General features: G+C 41.1%; 1 protein-coding gene across 1 annotated transcript in view; it reads right to left on the bottom strand.

Moving 5' to 3' along the window:
- gan (gigaxonin) overlaps positions 1–27,424 on the bottom strand; it is a 130,024-nt gene extending 102,600 nt beyond the window's left edge. The window contains exons 1-2 of the mRNA XM_072279850.1: positions 27,165–27,424; positions 9,943–10,057 (exon numbers count right to left, since the gene is read on the bottom strand). Coding sequence (XP_072135951.1) covers positions 9,943–10,057; positions 27,165–27,346 — 297 coding nt within the window. The 5' untranslated portion in view covers positions 27,347–27,424. The remainder of the gene's footprint in view (positions 1–9,942; positions 10,058–27,164) is intronic.
- Positions 27,425–27,874: the final 450 nt, after the last annotated feature.

Below are 27,874 nucleotides of genomic sequence, written 5' to 3'. Positions count from 1 at the left end.
TCTTTGTAGAAGACCTTAAAAAAACGCCAAGTCATAAATGAAGATGATTTTGAAGAAGGAATCCACAACTATTTGGAATAAAATAAAAAGGGCCTGAATGAGGGCTTCAGTGGAGGAGCCAAAAGTACAAGCCTAAGCTGGAATCCTCTTTGATTAACGTTTTGAATTTTAAAATGAAAAAGCCTGTGGACAAGAAATCTCAAACAGATTAAAGTGTGGACTTTTACATAGACTCCCGTTATGCCCTGACTACAGACTCTGGGATTCCTGACTTCCTCTGCCCCCCCCCCCCATTAGTAATGCTACCTTTGTAAACAACTTACTCACACCTCTACAGCTACCTCGAGTTTTGGCTATTATTAGATGTGCAGCCCATACTGGGGAATCTGATGAGATATTTAAGGGTAATGCTCGAACTGGTGCAGCAGCAAAACAGACAGCCCTGCACCCCACACTTTTAGTCCCCTCGGGAGCCTAACAAGTTCTTATTAGACAAAAACCTAAGGACGGGTATGCCAGATATGGGGGAAAATACGTAAATTCTAGGGGGACGCCCCGATGGAGAAGGCAAACTATGGTCTCAAATGGGTTGCCACCTTGAACCTCAGACCAATTTATGGGCGACCCCTGTGGGACAGGTTTGTGTTCACTCTGTGTTCTTATCTATCTTGATAGATTATGTTAATAATTGTACACACTTGGGCAAGGAGGGAATGGTTAATATCCTGGTGGCGGTGGCACCGATTTCCAGTTGAAAAGCGAGCCACAGCATGTGAAAGAAACGAATGCTGGAAAGGGAATGCCTTGTGTTTCTGGAACTAACCCCTTGCCTGGTGGACCTTTTTATTGTCTGCAACTTGATTTTGTAGAACTACCTAGAGTACATTGTTGTAAATATTGCCTGGTAATAGTAGATGTATTTAGCAGATAGAGGCTATACCCACTACTGATAATACTGTTGTAAAGACATTATTGAGAAGTGATTCCCTCATTATGGATCACCTGAATCAATAAGCTCAGACAACGGACCTCATTTTATTGCTAAGATAAATGAGAAAATCTGTAAAAGAACTGGCAACAAAACAGCAACTTCATTGTGTTCACCATCTGAGAGCAGCTGGTATAGTGGAATGAGCAAATGGAACCTTAAGGAATAAGCTAACTAAACTTATGGAAGAAACTGGGCTAACCTGGCTTAAGGTTTTACCTTTGGCCTTGTTCCACATGAGGATCACATACTCAGGTAAAACGGGGTTATCCTCCACCGAGATTATCTACGGGAAGCCCATGCAAACCCCATGGGAGTCGGAACTGGCCCGACCTCCCCTTCTTGAAAGGATGGACATGCATACCTTAGGGGAGGAGATGGGAAAATATTTATGCAAGTTAACTAAAACTCTCCAAAGCTTGCATTCACAGGTACAGGTACGACAGGCCTATCGAGAGGACGAAACCCAGCCTAAGGGTGACTACCCCACCATCGAGGCGGGAGATTTTGTCTTGATAAAGAACTGGGATCGTAAGAAGCTGGAACCGAGGTGGAAAGGACCATACCAGGTGCTACTGACAACACCTACTGCAGTGAAAGTGGAAGGGCAGCCCCAGTGGATACATTGAACGGACTGTCATAGTCATACTTTATTAATCCCAGGGGAAATTGGTTTTTGTTACTGTAAGCACGTTACTGGCGGAACTGATAAGGACTGAAAAATGCAGTGGTCAATGATGATTTTAATGACCCTAAGGGGACCTGCCCCTGCTTCGGGAGGCCCCAAGTTAACACTTTTCTGTCCCTCCTACACTAAGCAAGTAGAATGGGAGCATGTTGGGTATGTTTGTATCATGTTGCAGAAGCAACAATCTGTTCTGAAAAGTTATCATGTAATGATAAACAGGAGGGAATGATAAAGTTTAAGGGAAAGGGAGATTCTCAAGATTCCTGTACTGACTATGGATTCAGTACTGACTATGTCTGTGGCTGCAGTGTGTTTGAGTGATGTCTCACAGCTGCCTTCTTTGCAGCAAGATAATTAGGGTTTGCCCAGATTCACATCAGATGTCTCTGGGCTTTTCACACCTTTTGATTTTGACAAAAGGAAGTGCCTGATGGAAATTGGACAGAACATTCCTTTCTTAATTAAAGCATAAATTTGACAGATGTTCTTATCTTTGTAATTAAGTTGTGGCTCCAGCAAACCAGGTAGGACATTCTTTTCTTTAATTACGGTGGCTGGAGTGTCTAACAAATTGATTGTACTTTTGTATCAATAGTCCATTGACTTGGCCGGAATAGTTATCAAACTGATTGTTCCCTGTATCAATAGTCCATTGACTTGACCGGAATAGTTATCAAACTGATTGTTCTTTTGTATCGGTGGCCTTCTAACTTCTGACAATTCTGGCATCGGGCAGCGAACTTGTAGAACCGCCAGGGAGATGAGAAAGGTCCTTTCCCTGATGTCAGGCCCAAGTTCACTCGCAGCTGAACTCGAAGAAGTAAACGGGTGGAAAGATAAGTAACCATCTTTTTGTACTGTCGTTATTTGATCTAGCAAAGTTATGTTTACAGAGGTACCTGGGAGTGCTTGTGCGTGAATCACAAAAGGTTGGTTTGCAGGTGCAGCAGGCTATCAAGAAAGCAAATGGAAGGAATGTTAGCCTTCATTACTAGAGGGTCTGAATTTAAGAGCAGGGGGGTTATGCTGCAACTGTACAGGTACTGGTGAGGCTGCATCTGGAGTACTGTATGCAGTTCTGGTCTCCCTACTTGAGGAAGGGTAGACTGTCTTTGGAGGCAGTGCAGTGGAGGTTCACCAGCTTGATTCCAGAGATGAGGGGGTCAGACTATGAGGAGAGGTTGAGTCACCTGGGACTGTACTCGCTGGAATTCAGATGAATGAGAGAAGATCTTACAGAAACATAAAATTATGAAAAGGGATAGATAAGATAAAGACAGGAAAATTGTTTCCATTGGTAGGTGAGACTAGAACTAGGGGACATAGCCTCAAGATTCGGGGGAGTAGATTTAGGATGGAGATGAGGAGGAACTGCTTTTCCCAGAGAGTGGTGAATCTGTGAAATTCTCTGCCCAATGGAGCAGTGGAGGCTACCTCAGTAAATATATGTAAGACAAGGTTAGATAGATTTTTGCATTGTTGGGGAATTAAAGGTAATGGGGAATAGGCAAGTAGGTGGAGATGAATCCATGGCTAGATCAGCCATGATTTTATTGAATGGTGGAGCAGTCTTGATGGGCCAGATGGCCAACTGCTGCTCCTACTTCTTATGTTCTTATGACAGAATTGATGGCTTTGTTGCAGAGTTTGAAGACAATACGAAGATAGGTGGACAGGCAGGTAGTTTTGAAAAAGTAGAGAGGCTACAGACAGACTTAGATAAATTAGAAGAATAGGCAAAGAAGTAGCAGATGGAAGGCAGCATCGGGAAGTGCATGGTCATGCAGTGGTAAAAGAAAAAAGGGGAGACAATTTTCTAAATCGAGTGAAAATTCAAAAATCTGAGGTCAAAGGGATTTGGGAGTTATCATACAGGATTCCATAAAGGTTAATTTGCAAATTGAGCCAGTGGTGAGGAAAGCAAATGCGATACTAGCATTCATTTCAAGAAGACTACATTATTAAAGAAAGGATGTAATGTTGAGGCTTTATAAAGCACTGGAGATGCCTCACTTGGAGTATTGTGAGCAGTTCTGGGCTGCTTATTGAATCGAATTGACTTTATTTCTTACATCCTTCACATTCACGAGGAGTAAAAATCTTTACGTTACATCTCTGTCTGAATATGCAATGTGTAAATTATAGTAATTTGTAATAAATAGTATGTGCAGTAAAGTATACAACAGAACAGTCAATATAGCTTAAAAATACAATTGTGTCAGCGTGAGTTAATCAGTCTGATAGCCCGGTGGGAGAAGCTGCTCCGGAGACCGAAGCTCTGTCTCGCATGGTGAGTGCAGCACACGCAGAACTGCTGATCCAGGGTTTCTGGTTTGGATTGGCCCTGACCAATTTTTGGGGGACAACATCCTCGATGCACTTCCAGATGAAGCTTGTGATCCTTTCCGTGAACTCGGAAGACATCCTCATCATGAAAGACATTCCAGTTGAGGTCATCAAAGCAGTCCTGTAGCACGGAGACTGGTCAGGCCAACAGAGGACGGTTTTAACTATGGCTGCCTCTTGTTTCAACTTCTGCCTGTACACGGGCAGAAGCAGGCTGGAGGATTGATCAGACTTCCCGAGCGATGAATGGAGGAGTCCTTTGTAAGCATCGCGGAAGGGAGAGTAGCAGTGGTCAAGTATGCTATCTCCCCTTATCTTAGAAAGGATGTGTTGACACTGGAGAGGGTTCAAAGGAAGTTCACAAAAATGATTCCAGGATTGAATGGATTGTCATACGAAGAGCTTTTGATGGCTCTGGACGAGTTTTTACTGGAATCAAGAAATGATGGGTGACCTAATTGAAAGCTGGCGAAAGTTGAAAAGCCCTGACAGAGTGGATGTGGAGAGAATGTTTCTTCTGGTTGGAGAGTCTAGGACCAGAGGACACAGTCTTAGAATGGAGGGGCATACTTTTAGATCAGAGATGAGGAGGAATTTCTTGACACAAAGAGTGGCAAATCTGTGGAATTCATTGCACACGCAGCTTTGGGGGCCAAACCGTTAAGTATATATAAGGTAGAGGTTGATGGATTCTTGATTGGTCAGGGCATGAAAGGATACGGGGAGAAGGCTGAGACTGGGACTGAGAGAAAAAATGGATCAACCATGATGAAATGGTGGAGTGGACTGATCAGCCGACTGGCTCAATTCACGTTTTATTGTTTTACAACACTAAATCAGAGTGGATTTAATGACAATGATCAACAGAAAAAGACTTTTGTATCAAGGTGAAAACAGATCTCTACAGAAGTGATCTAAATTAATTACAAACATAAAATACAAACTAATTGATTGCTTGAGTATTCGCCACCTTTAATAAGGCACACCAAATCTCACTGGTGCAGCCAATTAGTTTTAGAAGTCACATAATTAGCTAAATGGAGATCATCTGTGTGCAGTCAAGGTGTTTCAATTGACTATAGTAAAAATACACCTGTATCTGGAAGGACCAACTGCTGGTAGGTCACTATAGAATGAAGACAAAAAGAACACTCCAAGCAACTTTGTGAAAAGGTAATTGCAAGTCAGGAGATAGATGCATGAAAATTCCCAAGTCACTGAATATCCCTCGGAGTACAGTTAAGTCAATCATGAAGAAATGGAAAGACTGGCACAGCTGTAAATCTGCCTAGAGCAGGCCATTCTCAAAAACTGAGTGAGAGGGAAAGAAGGCGACTAGTGAGGGAGGCATAACCACTCTGGAGGAGTTACAAGCTTTAGTGGCTGAGATGGGAGACATTGTACATACAACAACTGTTGCCCGGATGCTTCATCAGTTGTAGATTTACCAGAGAATGTTAAAGAGAATGCCACTGTTGGGAGTTGGGGGTTGGGGGTTGGGGGTTGGGGACTGCACATGAAATCTTGGCTAGAGTTTGCCAGAAGGCATGTGGGAGACTCTGAAGTTAGCTGGAAGAAGGTTCTATGGTCTGATGAAACCAAAATTGAGCTTTTTGGCTATCAGACCAAACACTATGTTTAGCTTAATGCTGCGGGGATGCTTCACTGCAGCAGGCCCTAGTAGGATTGCAAAAGTAGAGGGTAAAATTAATGTAGAAAAATACAGGGAAATCCTGGAGGAAAACCTGCCCCAGTCTGCAAGAGAACTGAGTGAGAAGATTTGTCTTCCAGCAAGACAATGACCCCAAACATAAAGCCAAAGCTACACAAGAATGGTTTAAAAACAACAAAGCTAATGTCCTGGAGTGCCTAAGTCTGAGTCCAGACCTCAATCAAATTGAGAATTTAAAGCTGGACTTGAGAAGGGCTGTTCACTCATGATCCCTATGCAATCTGACAGAGCTTGAGCAGTTCTGAAAAGAAGAATTGGGGAAAAACTGCAGTATCCAAAAATTGCAAAGCTGACAGAGACCTAGCCATACTGATCCATCTTTGGCTGTCATTGCTGCCAAAGATGGATCTACTAAATGCTGACTTGAAGGGGGTGAGTAATTATGTAATCAATTATTTTCTATCTAATAATTGTAATAAATTCAGACCAATTTGCAAAAATTTGTTTCCACTTTGACATGACTGAGTCTTTTCTATTAACCAGTATCAAAAAAATCTAAACTAAATCCATTGTGATTCAATGTTTTGGAACAATAAAACATGAAAACTTCCGGGGTGGGAGGGGGGTATGTATACTGTATTTAATAGTCTTGTAACATTATAATCACATAGATCTCAAAAGCATGATAAAGGTTAACATATATAGGGAAGAATAAAGCCTTCAAAGTACTTTTGAAGAAGGCAGAATTTTTAAAAATAGCGTTATTGGACAGGGAAGAAGCATAGGGGTAGAATTGTGAAATGCATGAGTTTTTTTCCTGGGTGCTCCAGTTTCCTTCCACAGTCCTAAGACGTACTGGGTAGGTTAAATGGTCATAGTAATTTTCTCCAGTGATTAGGTTAGAGTTAATCAGGGTTCTGGGGTTGCTGGGGTGGCAGAGCTCGAAGGGTCAAAAGGATCTACTCCACACTGTATTGCTAAATAAATGAATAAAATGCTGGAAATTTTCAACAGGTCAGGCAACAAAGTTAATGTTTCAGGTCAAAGATCCATTATTAGAACCGAAAATGTGTTTTGACAAAGGGTCTTCAATAGATTAACTCTATCTTGATGAGGGTTCAGAATTCATGAGGTTCCAGAATTTTTTTTTGTTTTAATATTAGAACCCACTTTGAAAGAATGGATTGAATTCAAATTGCACTTGTGACAGAAGCAGAGATGTTGTGTAGATGAAGATAATTCATTTTGATGGAAGTGATCATGGGTTCAACCAGGAATTAAAACCACTTAGTTACAATCTATTTTAATTAGCTTTTTTTTATTGAATTTCTACATTAGAACAAAAAAATACCAACATGAGATTTATACAGTGCAAAACCAATGTGTCTGATGTACAATTGATAACAGTAAAGAAAAAGCACCCAAAATAAAATCATATAAAGTTAGTTTCCACCCCACCCTCCCACCACGCACTCCAAGCCAACCTTGATAACGTAAAGAAAAGTTAATCAAGCTTTTGTCGCCACAGAGCTGTGAATATCAAAAATTGTATTGCCTACTACCTAAACTATAATATTTCACATTATTAAAAAAAAACACCATAAAAGTTAACCAGAAAAGAAAGCTGGATTTAAGGGACTAAATCACTAAATCAAAGAAAAAGGAAGATAAATCTTTAATCTAAAGAGGAGTTATGAAAATAATCAAGAAAAGGTCCCCACACCTTATGGAACTTTATGTTCAAATTAAGAAGTGAATAATGAATCTTTTCAAGATCTAAGCAGGGAATAATGTCTCTGAGCCATTGAGCATGAGTGGGTGGGGCAACATCTCTCCACCCAAGAACTAAACATCTAGCCAAAAGAGAGGCAAAAGACTGTGACGGGGTCCTGAATTACTCCTAGAAAACTGTGCTCGATTACTCCAATGAACTGTGCTTTTGAAAAGAGAGAGAGAGTGAGTTATTTAACACGGACATGTTGTTTTGAAAAGAGAGACAGAAAGGAAGAAAGAAAGAGAGAGAGACAAAGACTAACTTTTGGACTGTCACTTTAAGGCACTGGGAGTAACTTCTGGATTTCTACTGAGTTGGAGAGACCGGGCAGCTCGTACGTCGGTATGGTGACTGAGGGCGGCATTATTTGATGGACAATCGATGTTATGGACTGTTCACAGGTTGTTTATACTTCCCAAGGACATGACTTGCTAGTGCATTTTTTACACAAAGGAAGGAGGAATTATTTGAATGACAGTTGGTACTCAGTACGGTGAGATAAATAGGAGGTCAGATGATACAGACCTCAGGCACATGTTTTGGACACTGAATGAGCTTTGTTGTGCCCGCAGGAAAACTGGGTTTTTGGAGGATCGATCAGGCAAATCGATCAGTGGCTCTTGCAGTGAGAAAAGGGATTGACTGGTGGGGAGTTGTCTGGTTGCCTGGTCACCCTTGCCTGGTTTGATAGCTCCACCACAGAAAAAGGGTCCCCTTTGTTGTGGTCACAGTCAGTGACTTCTAAAGAATTTCAGAGGATAATGGGAAGATGGATGGCGTCAGCTCATCTGAAGATTCAAATCTCTCTCTCCCTCTCCATCACTACTCAACTCAATACCATGAACTGAACTGAACTCGATTCATCATCGCAAGACTATCTATTTACCCCTAGCTTTGAAGAAGCTTGGTTTTCATATTTCCACACTTGCTGATTTACTTATATATAATCATAGCTAACCTGTTTGATTTATCTACATTTATATTACTGTACTGCGTAGTTACTAATAAATATTATTAGTTAATAGCAATACTGGACTCCAAAGTGTTTTCCATCTCTGCTGGATCTTTAACCCGTCACGGGGTACATGACAAGACAATGTTCACCGTTTAGTCAGACTCAAACGCATGTCAACTTCACCCAAAATGCCAAAAAGAGCAATCAAAGGGTTAAGTTCTAAATAGCAATTAAGGATATGAGATAAAGTTAAAAAGACATCTGTCCAAACTGGGACAAGCCCAATACTTGTGCAGGAGGCTTCTCTTATCCACTATACACTTGTCACAAAAGGGACTAATATCAGAATAGAACCACGATAATTGGCTTTAGACATATGAGCCCTATGTACAACCTTGAACTGCAAAAGGCAATGGCGAGCACATAAAGAGGTTGAGTTAACTGACTTGAAGAATTGAATCCCAAACCTCGTCGGACAGAGAAATATTTAAATCATGCTCCCAGGCAGTTCTAATTTTATCAAAGCCTCAAGGTCGCTAACTTATCACGAATAGTAGATACTAGACTTTTACCCAATAGGTTTATACAAAGAAACAAGTCCGCAACGTTTTTTTCCGGGCATCTCAGGAAAATTTGGTATTTTCCAAATTTGGAAAATTTGGCTTTTCTAAATACAAGAGTAATTTTTAAACTTTATCCAGTTCACTTGCTGCTTCTCTGTTTAAGTACTTGTTATGCACTACTCCAAAATTTCTTGTAGAAACAGACAAGATTCTCACCAGAAGCACTATGCATTTTCAATCCACCTTTCCCAATTTATAGTTGTATCACTGGTTAAGCAAATTTTATTTGCTGTTGGGTCCCTTTCTCTTGCCCCAATACCAGCATTAGATTTATCTTTCATTATACCTCGTTATTTTGCTATACAATTTCACTTTAAATCAGCCAATTTATATCCAAACTAATATTAAATCATTAACAACATAAGGAAATAGCAGAGTAAAATAAAACATTAAGACAAGAGAATGCAGATGTTGTAATCCAGAGCAAAAACAAACAACTGGAGAAACCTAGTAGGCCAAACAACAAAGGGTGTAGTGTCAAGAACTGAAATATTAACTATCCCTTGGCATCACAAATGCTGTTTGACCCATTAAACTCCACCAGCAGAATAAAACCTCACCAATCAAAACAGCACTAACTGTTTTATTAAATGTAAAAATACTTCTGAATATCAATGAAGCATGGTTGAACCATTTTGAAATCAAATCAGTAAGACCTTTTTTTAAAAAGGAGGTCGCAGAATAATGAAGCCAAATTGCCACTTGTGTAAAGGGAGGAAAAATCCAGCCCATTCAAGGTTTTAAAGGTACGTTTAATGTCAGAAATATATACATTATATGTCCTAAAATTCTTTTAAGAAATTAGTAGCATCTTCACTTAACGAAAGCAAACATTTGACTACAATAAAGAGGTTACATAAAATGAACACAATATAGAACAATGTAAGGTACTGTACCTGTCCACTAAACATATAATCCAGTAATTCCCGCATAACAGCAACAGAAATCCCATCCAGGACAATTTTATACACTGAACCATCATCAGTTGGTGATGTATAATTCAATTTTGTTCTGAAATATAAGCATCAGATAAGAATAAGCACCTAAAATAACCAGGCATGCCAGGAGAGTAAATATGCTTTTATCATCAACATTGAAATTGAACTAAGTATGTTCGAAATTAAAGTACTAATATCAAGATTTCTCCTCTTTACTATGGTGACTTCCTTTTTGGTTCAATTTAGTGCAGCATTTTTTTTGAGAAATGTCCAATATTGAGAGAGTACGGCATGAAATATTGTTCAATAATCATGGAAACCATACATAGATTCCAACGGATAAAATGCAGCATCAATGCCATGCAGAAAGTTTTTTTTAAGTCAAATCTAACGATAAATACTGGTCAAAATTCTTTTTTCTTTATTGTCAAAGTGGTCAAAACAGCTGACATGGAATATAACATTATTAACACTGTGCCTTCCAGAGCTATGAAGATAATAATAAATTAGTTTGTATTATTTAACTTCAAAATAATTTCTCAAGATAAACAGTAATCCATGAAGGATAATACCATAATAAGAGCCAAACTTGCTCATCTATTGTGCCATTTTTATCTGAGTCAGCTCTCGATTATTAAAGGCATTCAGTGAAAAATTTAAAATATCACTGCTGCTAAGTGTGAGAAATAAATTCTGTGCATAAAAGGATACTTTATCATCTTGTTTAGGATTATGCCATTTACCACAATATCATTATTTGGTCCAGATTTCTTCCCACAAGTATTTACACTTAGTACTAAATGCTCAAACCTCTATTGTAATTCATTTCAGATATTCAACTGCATGTTCTTGATTGAATTTGAAAGGGTAAGCTCTCGGTGTCAGTTGGTATGCTGATGATAAATTAATGCTCTTGAATGCTAATGAAACAAAACAACTTCTCTGCAAGAATCATAACATCAAAAAATAACAAGGTCTAGCACAATTTTCAGAATAAAATTGGCAGTGGACCTTGGAATAAGTGATTTGCTTGATCTCCTGGCCACACATCCTTATTGAATGTAATGCAAGTGTTTTTCTCTTTAACAGCAGGATTATTTACAGTTGCTTTATTGAATTCAATTACATTCCAAGACAATGGCTAAGAGACAATATACCAGATTCTAACATTAATAATTTAAAAATTCTTATCTGTGTTTGATGTTTTCAATTCAATGCCAAAATCATTCCAGTAAGGTGATCATAAGTCCTACCTGATTAAATTGAATTAAACATTAATTCGGAATAGAGTGAACAAATGATTCTGCAGGTGCTGGAAACCTTGATCAACACATACAAAAGGAACTCAGCAAGTCATGCTGCATTGCTGGATGGGAATAAACAGTTGAAGTTTCGGGCTAAGACCCATCATCAGGACTGAAAAGGAATGGGGCAGAAACCACATTGTAATGGTGTGGGGATGAGTACTAAAAATATGGAATTTAAGACATTCAGCAAAAAAAAAGTTGCAAAAATAGACAACACATGCCCACTGATACAAATTATTATTTTTTTCCCAAAGTAGAAATTTTTCTTGGAGGAGATGTAAATGAACTGTACCTATGTTCCATTAATATCTCTGAAAATTAATCAAGTTCTCTGAACGAAAAGGCTACAATATTACTTTTTCTTTTCCATGATCCAAAACTGTCCCTTTTCTGCATTTCCCCAAAGGAACACCAGAAGATAATTGACAAGACAAATGGAATTGGGGAGGAAGAGAGATTTTAAAAATTTAGCTGTTACAATCTGCAATGCATTTGTAAGAGTATGGAGGCAGCAGATTTAGAGTCAGAAACAGGCCTTATGGCCCATCTAGTCGAGGGTTGAACTATTTAAACTGCCTACTCCCAACAACCTGCACCAGGCCCGTACTCCTCCATATCCCTATCATCCATGTACCCATCCAAACTTCTCTTGAATGTTGAAATTGAGCTCCCATGCAGCATTTATGCTGGCAGCTCATTTCACACTCTCACCACTCTCTGAGCGACAATATTTTCCCTTATAGCCGCCTTAAACTTTTCATCTTTCACCCTTAACCCATGACCTCTGGTTGTAGTCCCACCCAACCACAGTGGAGAAAGTCTGCTTGCATTTACCCATCCTATACTCACTTTGTATACCTTTAGAGCACCTCCCTAAAGAGAAGTGGGTGTATTTGGCCGCCACAGGAAAGAGTCCAATTGCCTTTTTAAAAGTGACAACACTATCATGCTGTTTTTTTCTGCTCTATATGAATCTAAGCGAGCAACTTATTTTACAGTAATACTGTACTACCAAACAAATAAATAATGTCTACAAAATATCTATTATTTGGTAAGTGTGAAAAATGTCAATGCTGAATATGGAAATAATAGAATTAGAAACAATTGAACTAATGGAAAGAGCATAATGAACTAATGGTCAGGTTGAGATTGCATTGTAAAAGTTAGTAAGATCAAAACTACAAAATATTCAAGACTATATTTCTATCAGATAGTCACAGATAACAATTCAATTTGTGGAAAAATCTGTAACCACAATACCAGTTTTGATTAGCATAAGAGTACTTATATTCTACATTAAAATAGGCTCACTACTCCTCCATTTCTGATCAATTAAGATTAAAAGCACAGAAAACATGGACCTTCACCCTGGAACAAGTACCCACAAGTCTGTTGAGTTGCTGTGGTGTCGCAACAACCTGACACACAACATCAGTATCACACTGTGGGTTTCGGTGAGGGTCGCGTGCCCTTATGAAGGTGTGGATTTTAAAAATCAGACAGTCGGCCGCAATAGAATCAATCAACATCTAACAACCGGGGTGGGGGTGGAGGGAAGAGTAGAGAAAGGGAAGTATTTTAGAATTACTTAATGCAGACCTACCCTGTCACAATCAGCAAGTCCAAGGAAATGAATGTGAACTTCAGAAAAGGAAAGGCAGGAGAGCATACACCAATCTTTATTGAGGGGTCAGCAGTAGAAACAGCGAGGAGCTTTGATTTCCTGGGTGCAACATCTGAGGAGATCTATTCCAGGCCCACACATCGATACAATTAAGAAGGCAGTTTGAGGAGATTTTGACATGTTAAAGACACTTGAAAAATTTTTTATAGATGCACAGCAGAGAGCCATCTGACTGGCTGCATCGTGACCTAGTATGGAAGCTCCAATGCAAAAGATCGTAAGATGCTGCAGACTCAACCATCTCCATCATGAGCACAACCCTACAAGGACATCTTGGACATCGTCAAGAGGCAGGGCCTCAAGTCAGCTGCATCCATCACACAAGAACCTCAGCACCTGGACATGGCCTCTTCTTACTACTATCAAGGAGATGGTAGAAGAATCTGAAAACCTACACTTGAGGATTTAGCAGCAGTTGCTCTCCGTCCAACATCAGATTTCTGAGTGGTTCATGAACACCACCTCATTATTCCTCTTTGTCTCTCATACTATTTATATTTGTAATTTATAGTTTTATTTCTTGGTACTACACTGCTGTTGCAAAATAACAAATTTCATGTCATATGTCAGTGATAATAATTCTGAACTTGCTCTTGCAAAGGATCAAACGCTGCAAAGCACTAAAAGGTGCATTATCAGCAATAAAAATAATACACCATTCATTCATCCCAGTTTAAGCTTTCTAGGTTTACAGTTCTCAAGCAGCGCATACTGTTTATATTAGACAGTACTGTATCTTCAACACCTCCAAACCTCGACCTATTCACCATCCAGAGTTAGTCTAAAGGTTCCCCTCAGTCATATCACCTCTCATCTTTCTCCTGCTTTACCCATTTGCTCTCCTCGCTATATCGTCTTCTCTCACTCCATAATTCCAATCAGTGACTGAAATTTTCTCACTGTGTTCGGCTCACAACTTTTTCACCAAGAGAACCACGCAGGGATTATGGGGAGTTAGAGGTCAGGGGCAGTAAATGAGGAGACTGACAGGAGTTTTGAGTCTAGGTCAGGATGCTCCACAGTTGAATGTCAGCAATCTTGGGGGTCCAACTTGAGGAGACTAGCGATCCCCAAGTCAGCAAGGGCCCAGTCCTGGCTCAAAACTTTGTAATCGATGGCGATTCCTGGGTATGAGCTTTTGAACCTCCCACACCCCAGGTCACCGGATCAAAGGTCTGTGTTAGTCTGGAGATCAAGGCCCACAGGGCAAATGAGGTTCATGCAAATCTGGATGTTGAGGGCCAAAGGTCATACCCATGATCAGCAAGTCTTGCAGCCGATACCCATCACTGACTAAGTCCAGAGGGCAAAGCCAAACTTTGAAGTGCAGAACACAGCAAATCTGGAGTCTGAAGGTTGAAGATCAAAGGTAGAGGCCCAAAGGTACCACAAGGGCCAGGTCACCAATATCAGAAGCCTGTAATGTCAAACCAATGAGCTGTCAGTCCCACAGCAAAGTCCAAAGTTGGCAGCTGATATCTGTGAGTCTGACAGTCCGGTGACAAGTTCTGCGGACCAGAGGTAGCCTGTCCTGGGGTTGAAGACTTGTCTGTGTGCATGAGGGGGTAGGTGGAGGGAGCTGGGAAAGCAGCTAATTTGCTGTTGCTTGTGTTCTTCTGCTGAACATTGTGGGCATGTGTGGCAACACTTGCAGGCTGACCCCAACACCTCTTTGGGTGTGTTAGTTGTCAACACAAATAACACAATTCATTGTATGTTTTAATGTTCAGGTCATAAATAAATCTAATTCTAAATCAACAAGTTAATTCAGTTCAGTGCATCAGTGGTATGCAAAAGTTTGGGCACCCCTGGTTAAAATTTCTGTTACTGTGAATAGCTACGTGCAGTGGTCCCCAACCACCGGGCCGCGAGGAAACGATATAATTTGGCAATACGAGTCAGCTGCACCTTTCCTCATTCCCTGCGAAGCGGGGTTTTCTGCAATGAATGCAACGAAAACTAAATCATAGAATAGACTGGACATAAGGAAACACCTTTGAATATCACTGTCTCCCATCACCCCTTGATAGGACGGTCTTGTTGCAGGAAAACAAGCCCAGGGCACCCACTGATTCAGCGATATTGGTGCGTTGCAATGATTTTATATGTTCATACGAGGAAAATATGTGCTATGTGTTTAATATTAAATTCGTTAGATAAACTCTTTTTGAAACGAAATTGACTGTATTAGCCACTTATAAGTGACTTATACTTGACTAATCACCTATATTCTGGTCCTGATTAACACCCCCCCCCACCCCCACTAGGGTTGCCAACTGTCCCGTATTAGCCGGGACATCCCGTATATTGGGCTAAGCTGGTTTGTCCCATATGGGACCACCCTTGTCCCGTATTTCACCCACTAGAGCGTTCCTATGAAACCTTTCGTGCCGAAATGGCATAAAGCGAAGAGGCAATTACCATTAATTTATATGGGAAAAATTTTTGAGCGTTCCCAGACCCAAAAAATAACCTACCAAATCATACCAAATAACACATAAAACCTAAAATAACACTAACATATAGTAAAAGCAGGAATGATATGAAAAATACACAGCCTATATAAAGTAGAAATAACGTATGTACAATGTAGTTTCACTGAACAGAATCGCCAAAACAGATTTGTAGGGAAAAAAATCAGCACGTACACGCATGCGTACGGTATGTATTGCGCACATCACGCATGTGCACACAGGTGCCCACGCAAGGCTTCATGGTCATGGTAGTCTTTCTCAGCGTAAACACAGTGAGAAAGTTGGCAACCCTACCCGCCTGCGCCCCCCCCCCCCCCGGTCCGCAAGAATATTGTCAATATTAAACCGGTCCGCGGTGCAAAAAATGTTGGGGACCCCTGGCTAAGCGAATAAAAGATGACCTGATTTCCAAAAGGCATAAAGATGAAACATTTCTTTAATATTTTAAGCAAGGTTACTTTTTTATTTCCACCTTTTACAGTTTCAAAATAACAAAAAAGGAAAAGGACCCAAAGCAAAAGTTTGGGCACCCTGCATGGTCAGTACTTAGTAACACCCCCTTTGGCAAGTTTCACAGCTTGTAAACGCTTTCTGTAGCCAGCTAAGAGTCTTTCAACTCTTGTTTGGGGGATTTTCGCCCATTCTTCCTTGCAAAAGTCTTCTAGTTCTGTGAGGTTCTTGGGCTGTCTTGCAAGCACTGCTCCTTTGAGGTCTATCCACAGATTTTCGATGATGTTTAGGTCTGGGGACTGTGAGGGCCATGGCAAAACCTTCAGCTTGTGCCTCTTGAGGTAGTCCATTGTGGATTTTGAAGTGTGTTTAGGATCATTATCCTGTTGTAGAAGCCATCCTCTTTTCATTTTCAGCTTTTTTTTTACAGACGGAGTGATGTTTGCTTCCAGAATTTGCTGATATTTAATTAAATTCATTCTTCCCTGTACCAGTGAAATGTTCCCCGTGCCAATGGCTGCAACACAAGCCCAAAGCATGATCGATCCACCTCCATGTTTAACAGTTGGAGAGGTGTTCTTTTCATGAAATTCTGCACCCTTTTTTCTCCAAACATACCTTTGCTCATTGCGGCCAAAAAGTTCTATTTTAACTTTATCAGTCCACAGGACTTGTTTCCAAAATGCATCAGGCTTCTTTAAATGTTCCTTTGCAAATTTCTGACGCTGAATTTTGTGGTGAGGACGCAGGAAAGGTTTTCTTCTGATGACTCTTCCATGAAGGTCATATTTGTTCAGGTGTTGCTGCACAGTAGAACAGTGCACCACCACTCCAGAGTCTGCTAAATCTTCCCTAAGGTCTTTTGCAGTCAAACGGGGGTTTCCATTTGCCTTTCTAGCAATCCTACGAGCAGTTCTCTCGGAAAGTTTTCTTCGTCTTCCAGACTTCAACTTGATTTCCACCGACTCTGTTAACTGCCATTTCTTAATTACATTACGAACTGAAGAAACGGCTACCTGAAAACGCTTTGCTATCTTCTTATAGTCTTCTCCTGCTTTGTGGGCATCATTTATTTTAATTTTCAGAGTGCTAGGTAGCTGCCTAGAGGAGCCCATGGCTGCTGATTGTTTGGACAAGGTTTGAGGAGTCATCACCATCATCATCAGGTGCCATGCCCAGTTTGAGCTTTGACTGCCATGGCCCACACACTCCTGTTTTGGGTCAAGTGGATCAATTCATTGGTATTCATTTCCAATTCTCTGACTGCTGTCTCCATCATTTGTCTTTCTCTTGCTTTCTTCCCTTCAATCTTTCCCATAATTACCATGCATTCTAACTCCTCTTTCCTAATCACATGTCCAATGAAGTTACGTTTTATTTTCATGATCTCATACATTATTTCTCTTTTTGTGTTTGCTCTGTTCATGACATCCTCGTTAGATATTCGTTTTGTCCATGTTATATCCAAATAATCCAGACCTGCCTATCGGTTTTTTTTGCACTACCTTACTTTCCATTTTTCTATTTTCTATTTATGATTTATAATTTAATTTTTTAATATTTACTATCGATTTGTAATCCAGGGAGCGGGAAGCGCAGAATCAAATATTGCTGTGATGATTGTACGTTTTAGTATCAATTGTTTGGCGACAATAAAGTATAAAGTGTATCTATAAAGTATATTCTTTGCATCCTCCTCAAAAACCACATCTCTGCTGCTTCAATTCGTTTCCTCATGTTACTAGATATTGTCCAACATTCTGAGCCATATAACATAACTAGATAAACGTAACATTTCAGTACTCTGAGGCGGGTTGTCATGCCTAGTTTAGTATTGGTCAGTATACTCTTCATTCTCGTAAAGGTGTCTTTTGCCATCTCTATTCTTCTTTTGATGTCCAAGTCGTACCTGCCATCTGATGTCACCCACCTTTCTAAGTAGCAAAAGTTCTTGACTTGTTTTATGTCTTCCCCGTTTATTCTCAGCCTGCAGATAGGATTCTCCTTCTTTTTGGATATCATCATACAGTCTGTGTTTTTGCAATTGATATAGACCCATTTTTGCACTTTCTTCGACAATTATATCAATTTAGTTTTGTAGTTCTTCCTCCGTACTTGCAATTAACACAGCGTCATCTGCATATCTGAAATTATTGATGTTTTCACCACCAACTTTGGTTTCCAAGATGTCTCTTTTTTTTTTGTAATATTATTTCACTGTACACATTAAATAGATCAGGGGAGAAAACACACCCTTGTCTAATGCCTCTCTTGTTTTTCGTAAACTGACTCACTTCTCCATCTATTCTTACAGGGGCAGTTTGTTCCCAGTACAGATTTCTGATCAGGTGGAGGTCTTTCGAATCTAGATCTAGAGTTTTCTGTAGTATTTCAAATAACTTATTGTGCTTCACTTTATCAAATGCTTTTGTGTAGTCGATAAAACAAACAAATCTTTTTGCACTTGAATAGCTTGTTCTGATAGTATCCTCAACATCAATATTGCGTTTCTTGTACCTTTGTCGTTCACAAAACCACATTGTTCTTTGCCTATTTCAGCTTGTATCTTACTTTTAGATTTTGTCATCAAAATTCTTAGGAGTATCTTAGTGATATGACTCATTAAACTTATGGTCCTATGTAATTCACATTCTATTGCTCCAGCTTTCTCAGGAAGAGTGACAAATACTGATGTTTTTTCATCTCTGCTGGTACTATTCCAGTCTCATAAATGTCACTGATTAAATCAATAAGTTTTTGTAACGCTCAGTTATATTGGCTCGTATATGTCTAGGGGAAATCCCACCCAGCACCTGCCTCAACGTTTCCCATGGAGTCGGTTGCTGCCCGAATCAATCCCAAACATCAATCATTAGCCAGCACACCCAGTACGTTTTATCAAATACACTTTATAGATATTACTAAGTCTATGACATTAATATAAATTCAATACAAAAAAGAAAGTAATGTAAAAAGGCGCCAAGACTCAAAGTCCAAGTTCTTCACGGGCAACCGTTGGAGCTCAATCGATTCCTGTCGACCACCCGAATCCTGTCGACTCACGGCTCGGGACCACCCGGAACCTTTCCGCACGTCCGCCGTCCTCCCCGTCTCTCCTCCGACTCCCCGCCAAAACCCCGTTCCCAGTCATATGAGACAGCATTATCATCCGAAAACAAAATGATACATGACCACCCATTGGCTAACAGCACCCTGCTATCTGTATTAACCCAAGCAAATGTCTAGCTAGAGACTTTCTCAGCATTTAACATAACAAAAAAGCATTCTCCAGTATAACATAACAAAGAAGCCATTTTAAATTTAACATACAAAAAAAGGAAAGACCCCATACATTTTTCAATTCCATAAACCTCAATAATTTGTTCTATTACTATTTCATCAGGACCTGCTGCCTTTCCTTCCTTCATCTTATTTATTGCATTACGAACTTCAGATTTTAAAATACTAGGACCTTCAATGTTTTTCTTAATTTCTGGTTTTTCCACCTCGATCATCTTCAAACAATTCCTGAATATACTCAGTCCATCTGTTCATAATCTCATCTTTTTCCATGATAATGGTACCGTCCTTTGGTTTCAAACATCCACCTGAAGAACACAGGAGCTTTTCACTAGTGATATTCTTGATTTGTTGATATAACCTTTTTGGATCAGTAATAGGGATTCTTTCTATTTGCTCACATTCCTGGTTTAACCATTCTTCTTTGGCTTTTTGACATAAGCTTTTAACTTTTTTTTAACTAAGGACTTATATTCTATAGGATTTGCTTTCTTCCGTTTCCTTTTTGATTTTTGATTTTTTTGATTTCATCTGTCATCCATTGAGGAGTCAGGATATTTATAAAGCTTTGAAATTTGCATCACCTGGCCTTTCCTAATGATGACTGAACAAGCCATAGCCCTAACAAGCTAATTAAGGTCTAAGACCTTGGTAAAAGTTATCTGAGAGCTCAAATCTCTTGGGGTGCCCAAACTTTCACATAGTGCTCCTTTCCTTTTTTTCACTCTAAAATTGTACAAAACAAAAATAATACACTAATCTTGCTTAAAATGTTGAAAAGAATGTTTCATCTTTAACATTATGACTTTTGGAGATCAGTTCATCTTCTGCTCACTTAACTATTCACAGTAACAGAAATTATGACCGGGGTGCCCAAACTTTTGCATGCCACTGTATAGTTCCAAGCAAGCATATTATCTTGCATGATCCCAGCACACAATGGTTTGTACATCAGTCTCTTATGTTCAAGCAATTTCATATTTGTGTTTCATGCAAGTTAAATAAAACAAAAGTTACTTCATACAGATGCAATTTGGCAAAATAAAGTATATTTTACAATTGTTTGGGGCAATTCAGGAAACTTGAAGAGAAAAGAAACACTTCAAGCACAAAACTTTAGTTATCCACAGTTCAGTGTCACCAACAACATTGATCAAATTCTCTGTTAACTTTTACATTTTTTCTCTGATAAAGAATTTCAAGTCATGCAATTCAATTGCTTTTAAGAAATCCTGTAAACAATGTTCAGGGAAATTCTCCAAAATAACATTTTTACACTTCCTGGACCAGCATTTCACATTAAAAAAATGAATACAGTTACTTTGGCTAAACTGCCAGCGAGGAAAAGAAACAATCATGGGAAGATCACACCTTATTATAAGTTTGTAATAAACCAAACAGCTTGTGAAGAGGGGGAGATAGCACAAGTTTCCATCCACCAGAAATTTCTGAACAATTGGCTCCACAACCGCCCTCAATAAATGCCACAAATTTAACATCTTGATGTGGATGAGTGTGTCTTTGAGAAGATACCGGACATACCCAAACCTAAAGCCGTAGATAAACCAAGAGACTCGTAGTATACTGAGGGTTAGATCTGTGACATTCAAGACCAATGATCCAGAACTGTACAAGTCCTGGTATGTTCTACAGAGGGTTATTTTAAGAACAAAAATAAAACAATTCCAATTGCGGTTAGAGACAGAATTGAATGCACATCCTCTCTGGCAGGGCTTGTAGACCATTACCTCCTACAAGGTGAAACCAAATATCATGAAAGACTGTGAAGCTTCACTCCCAGATGAGCTCAATGTCTTCTTAGTAAATTTTGAAAGGGAGAATAAAACCACAGCTGCATGAATCTCTGCAGTATCTGGTGACCCTGTGATCTCTGTCTCAGAACCCGACGTCAGAACATAGCTCTTCTTTCAGTTAGTCCTGACAAAGGGTCTCGGCCCGAAACGTCGGCTGTACCCTCTTCCTAGAAATGCTGCCTGGCCTATTGCATTCACCAGCAACTTTGATGTGTGTTGCTTGAATTTCCAGCATCTGCAGAATTCCCCATGTTTATGTTTTTAAATAGAAACATAGAAAATAGGTGCAGGAGTAGGCCATTCGGCCCTTCGAGCCTGCACTGCCATTCAGTACAATCATGGCTGATCATCCAACTCAGAACCCCGTACCTGCCTTCTCTCTTTAGCACAGATTCCACAGATTCACCACTCTCTCTGTGAAGAAGTTTTTCCTAATCTCGGTCCTAAAAGGCTTCCCCTTTATCCTCAAACTGTGACCCCCTCGTTCTGGACTTCCCCAACATCGGGAACAATCTTCCTGCATCTAGCCTGTCCAATCCCTTTAGAATTTTATACGTTCCAATCAGATCCCCCTCAATCTTCTAAATTCCAGCGAGTATAAGCCTGGTCGATCCAGTCTTTCATCATATGAAAGTCCTGCCATCCCAGGAATCAATCTGGTGAATCTTCTTTGTACCCCCTCTGTGGCAAGAATGTCTTTCCTCAGATTAGGGGACCAAAACTGCACACAATACCCTAGGTGTGGTCTCACCAGGGCCTTGTACAACTGCAGTAGTATCTCCCTGCTCCTGTACTTGAATCCTCTTGCTATGAATGCCAGCATACCATTCGCCTTTTTCACCGCCTGCTGTACCTGCATGCCCACTTTCAATGACTGGTGTACAATGACACCCAGGTCTCGTTGCACCTCCCCTTTTCCTAATCGTCTACCAATCAGATAATAATCTGTTTTCCTGTTCTTGCCACCAAAGTGGATAACCTCACATTTATCCACATTAAATTGCATCTGCCATGAATTTGCCCACTCACCTAACCTATCCAAGTCACCCTGCATCCTCTTAGCATCCTCCTCACAGCTAACACTGCCACCCAGCTTCGTGTCATCCACAAACTTGGAGATGCTGCATTTAATTCCCTCATCTAAGTCATTAAGATATATTGTAAACAACTGGGGTCCCAGCACTGAGCCTTGCAGTACCCCACTAGTCACTGCCTGCCATTCTGAAAAGGTCTCATTTATTTCCACTCTTTGCTTCCTGTCTGCAACCAATTCTCTATCCAAATCAATACCATACCCCCAATACCGTGTGCTTTAAGTTTGCACACTAATCTCCTGTGTGGGACCTTGTCAAAAGCCTTTTGAAAATCCAAATATACCACATCCACTGGTTCTCCCCGATCCACTCTACTAGTTACATCCTCAAAAAATTCTATGAGATTCATCAGACATGATTTTCCTTTCACAAATCCATGCTGACTTTGTCCAATGATTTCACCGCTTTCCAAATGTGCTGTTATCACATCTTTGATAACTGACTCTAGCATTTTCCCCACCACCAATGTCAGGCTTACCAGTCTATAATTCCTCGGTTTCGCTCTCCCTCCTTTTTTAAAAAGCAGGGTTACATTAGCCACCCTCCAATCCTCAGGAACTAATCCAGAATCTAAAGAGTTTTGAAAAATTATCACTAATGCATCCACTATTTCTTGGGCTACTTACTTAAGCACTCTGGGATGCAGACCATCTGACCCTGGGGATTTATCTGCCTTCAATCCCTTCAATTTACCTAACACCACTTCCCTACTAACATGTATTTCCCTCATTTCCTCCATCTCACTAGACCCTCGGTCCCCTACTATTTCTGGAAGATTATTTATGTCCTCCTTAGTGAAGACAGAACCAAAGTAGTTATTCAATTGGTCTGCCATGTCCTTGCTCCCCATGATCAATTCACCTGTTTCTGACTGTAAGGGACCTACATTTGCCTTAACCAATCTTTTTCTTTTCGCATATCTATAAAAGCTTTTACAGTCAGTTTTTATGTTCCCTGCCAGCTTTCTCTCATAATCTTTTTTCCCTTTCTTAATTAAGCCCTTTGTCCTCCTCTGCTGGACTCTGAATTTCTCCCAGTCCTCAGGTGTGCCGCTTTTTCTGGCTAATTTGTATGTTTCTTCTTTGGAATTGATACTAACCCCAATTTCCCTTGTCTGCCACAGGTGCACTACCTTCCCTGGTTTACTCTTTTGCCAAACTGGGATGAACAAGTGCTGTAGTTCATCCATGCAATCTTTAAATGCTTGCCATTACATATCCACCCTCAACCCTTTAAGTATGATTTGCCATCTTTCAAGAGGGTGAACCATTACAATGCATCGGACCCTGTTAGTGTATCTGGTAGGGCTCTCAAAACCTGTGCCAACTAACTGGCAGGAATGTTCAAGGACATCTTCAATTTCTCACTGCTGCATCTGGAGGTTCTGACCTGCTTCAGAGTGGCAACAATCATCCCAGTGCCCAAGAAGAGCAGTGTGAGCTGCCTTGATGACTATCACTCAGTGGCACTCACATCAATTGCGAGGTTGGTCTTGGCTAGGATCAACTCCTGCCTAAGCAAGCACCTGGACCTGCCGCAACTTGCCCATCACAATAGGTCTACAGTGAATGCAATCTCACTGGCTCTCCACATGGCCGTCCATCACCTGTGTCAGGCTGTTATTTATTGATTAAAACTCAGCATTCAACACAATCAATTCTCAGTACAAATCAAAAAAGCTCCATACCTTGGCTCTGTTTCTCCCTCTGCAACTGGATCCCAGACTTCCTCACTGGGAGACCATTGTCCGTTCAGATTGGAAATAACATCTCCTTGTCATTGACAATCAACACCGGCGCACCTCAAGGATGCGTGCTTAACCCACTGCTCTACTCTCTCTACACATAAAACTGTGTGGCTAGGCACAGCTCAATCTATAAATTTGCCAACAACAAAGCAGGATTTCAGATGGATGACGAGGAGGCATACTGGAGCGAGACAGATCTGCTGGTTGAGTAGTATCACAACAATCATCTCACACTCAACCAAGGAACTGATTATGAACTTCAGGAAGGGTAAGTCAAGGGAACACACACAGCTCCTCACTGAGCAATCAGCAGTGAGTCGTTTCCTGTTCCTGCGTTTCAACATCTGTGAAGTTCTATCCTGGGCTCAATATATTGATGCAAAGAAGACACAACAGCAGCTATATTTCATTAGGAGTTTGAGGAGAATTGGCATGACACCAAGGACACTTACAAATTTCTATGTGGAGATAATTCTAAATGGTTGCAGCACCATCTGGTATGGAGGGGTCACTGCACAGGATCAGAAAAAGCTGCAGAAAGTTGTAAATTCAGCCAGCTCCATCGTGGGCACTAGCTTCCCCAACATTAAGGACACCTTCAAACGGCAGTAACTCAAGAAGGTGGCATCCATCATTATGGACTCCCATTACTGAGGACTTTTCGCATTACTACCATCAAGGAGAAAGTACAGGAGCCTGAAGACACACATTCAATGTTTCAGGAACAGCTTCTACCCCTCAGCCATAAGACTTCTAAACAGACAATGAACCCATGAACACTACCTCACCATTTTTGCACTACTTATGGAATTTAATTATTTTACATATAAACTTCTTGTATAGTTTTTATTATGTATTACATTGTACTGCTGCCAGAAAACAACAAATTTCACAACATATGCCAGTGCGTTCTCAAGTGTGTTCAACACCATCCGCCCTGCTCTGCTGGGGGAGAAGCTGACAGCGATGCAGGTGGATGCTCTCCCGGTGTCATGGATTCTTGATTACCTGACTGGCAGACCACAGTACGTGTGCTTGCAACAGTCTGTGTCCGACAGAGTGATCAGCAGCACTGGGGCTCCACAGGGGACTGTCTTGTCTCCCTTTCTCTTCACCATTTACACCTCGGACTTCAATTACTGCACAGAGTCTTGTCATCTTCAGAAGTTTTCTGATGACTCTGCCATAGTTGGATGCATAAGCAAGGGAGATAAGGCTGAGTACAGGGCTACAGTAGGAAACTTTGTCACATGGTGTAAGCAGAATTATCTGCAGCTTAATGTGAAAAAGACTAAGGAGCTGGTGGTAGGCCTGAGGAGAGCTAAGGTACCAGTGACCCCTGTTTCCATCCAGGGGGTCAGTGTGGACATGGTGGAGGATTACAAATACCTGGGGATACGAAATGACAATAAACTGGACTGGTCAAAGAACACTGAGGCTGTCTACAAGAAGGGTCAGAGCCGTCTCTATTTCCTGAGGAGACTGAGGTCCTTTAACATCCGCCGGACGATGCTGAGGATGTTCTACGAGCCTGTGGTGGCCAGTGCGATCATGTTTGCTGTTGTGTGCTGTGGCAGAAGGCTGAGGGTAGCAGACACCAACAGAATCAACAATCTCATTCGTAAGGCCAGTGATTTTGTGGGGATGGAACCGGACTCTCTGACGGTGGTGTCTGAAAAGAGGATGCTGTCTAAGTTGCATGCCATCTTGGAAAATGCCTCCCATCCACTACATAAGGTACTGGTTAGGCACAGGAGTACATTCAGCCGCAGACTCATTCCACCAAGATGCAACACTGAGCGTCATAGGAAGTTATTCCTGCCTGTGGCCATCGAACTTTACAACTCCTCCCTTGGAGGGTCAGACACCCTGAGCCAATAGGCTGGTCCTGGACTTATTTCCTGGCATAATTTACATATTACTATTTAACTATTTATGGTTTTATTACTATTTAATTATTTATGGTGCAACTGTAACGAAAACCAATTTCCCCCGGGATCAATAAAGTATGACTATGACTATGATACTAAACCTGGTTCTGACCTTCTCCATTATGTATGAAGAAATCACTGGATCTGTGCTCCTTGTACATGTGGATTTCATATTGAAGTCTGTGAACTTGTGACAATATGAATTCTGTTAATTATGTGATTTGTGGTCTGATTCATCATTCAATCTCAGATTTAGAAATGAAAGAATGCAACTACAGTATTTGCTCTCACATGTGGTAAATTGATCCTGCTTCTTTCATCACATGAAATGCAGTTAGTAATAAAATGATACTAATCAGAAATTCAAGGTTGTGTCCTACACAAGCAAAAAGAAACAATATTCAGATGCATTTACAGGCATACACCCTATGGGAATATTTCATTCCCTAAAGTTTTGCCTCTTACACAACTATTGCACTTAGATAAAATCTAAACATTGCTTGAAATTTTTGTAGTAACTTCTGTGAAAAGTTGAAAGGTATGTTCAAGCCATATACAGCAAAGGGTAGGGCACCACCATCACCACACCCTTGGGTTGGGAACACATTTCTCCTTGTCTGCTCAACTCTTCCACACAAGAATTCCTGTTGTAACTTGTTTTAGTTTTGCCCACTTCTTGCTCCATACCACCCAGCTACTGTTTAAATAAATACCTCAAAGGTAACTTTAAAGTTTAACTGAACAAATAAAACTGCAGAGGAGAACTGACAACTTTGAAATGAGGAGGGGTCTCTGAAAGTAGACGGTGGGTATTTTTGGAGGAGGAGCGAATTGGGAATCTTTGGAAGAGGGGTTAGGGGTTATCGGAGGGGATCAGAAATTCTGGAGGAAGGAAAGTGTGGTGGAGAATGGTGAATTGCCGAGGTGTGGCGGATATACAGTACTGGAATAGGGTTACTAAGGGTTGAGGAAGTTGTTAAGTTTGGACACGATGGTCAGACTTCGACCACTGTTGTGACCACTACCCAGCAGCCGTCAACCCGAACAATTGGTGTCCACGCTCACCCGAGCCCCTCCCTCAAATGCTGCGTGTCCAGTACGCTGGAACCACCGCTGCCCTGCCCAGCCCAGCCCAGCCCAAAAGCACTCTGGCCCCGCTCCCTCTAACGCTGCCTGCACCAAGTGCTGCCTACCCTGGCCTAGCCCCAGCCCCACTCCCTCTTAAGCTGCCGTGACCGGTGTCCTGAAGCCGACCTCCAGACCACCGCAGCAAACCCTAGCCCAGCCGGATCCCGCTCCCTCTAACGAAGACGTGACCGGGATCCTGGAGGCTGCAGACAGGACCACCGGCGTCCGACCCCGGCCCCCCCCACACCCACCTGACGTACGGGCTGGCGGCTGCCAGCAGGTTCTTCTGCACCGGAATCTGCTCCCCTTCCACCACCAGCACGGCGTCACAGAACAGCGGCTCCTCCCGGAACGAGCTGAGGCTCTTCAGCAGCTTGTTGGCGTGTTGTGGGTCCGCCACCACCGACACCGAGCCGTTCGGCTCCGCCGTCATCCTCTCACTGACTCGTCGTTCGTCTGACCGTCATCACCGAGCGACAGAGTACGGCGCCCAGCACCAGTCAAACCGGCTCATTACCAATGGCGTTCCCCTCGACCGTTCTGATATTCTACCATAAACAGAGAGGAGGAGAAACCTCCTGTGTAAACCTGCCCCTTTGGGTCACACCTCCTGCGCTGACCTCGCTCTCTCCTCCGCCTAGATATTCCACAGACGAATGTGTTCCGTTCCAGCGATCTACATTCTTGTCTTAACATTGTCAGCAATGCCCACTTCAAAAGCACTTCATTGGCTGTGAAATCCTATAATAGTTCGCCGGATTTTCTATGCAAGTAATTATCAACTCATTGATCTCCAAAGTATGTGGTTCCACAGTCCCAAATTCCATCAGTATAATCTTCCTTCGCTGTTTCTGAAAAAAAATCGACATTCCTTCACTTGAAGTTTTACTACACTGTCTTTCACAATGGTACACTCTATCTAATCAGATCTTCCATGATATCTTCTTTATATGGGTAAGTA

This window comes from Mobula birostris, chromosome 15 (assembly GCF_030028105.1).
Source record: "Mobula birostris isolate sMobBir1 chromosome 15, sMobBir1.hap1, whole genome shotgun sequence".
NCBI classification, from domain to species: domain Eukaryota; kingdom Metazoa; phylum Chordata; class Chondrichthyes; order Myliobatiformes; family Myliobatidae; genus Mobula; species Mobula birostris.
This window is presented reverse-complemented; position numbering and strand designations above follow the sequence as displayed.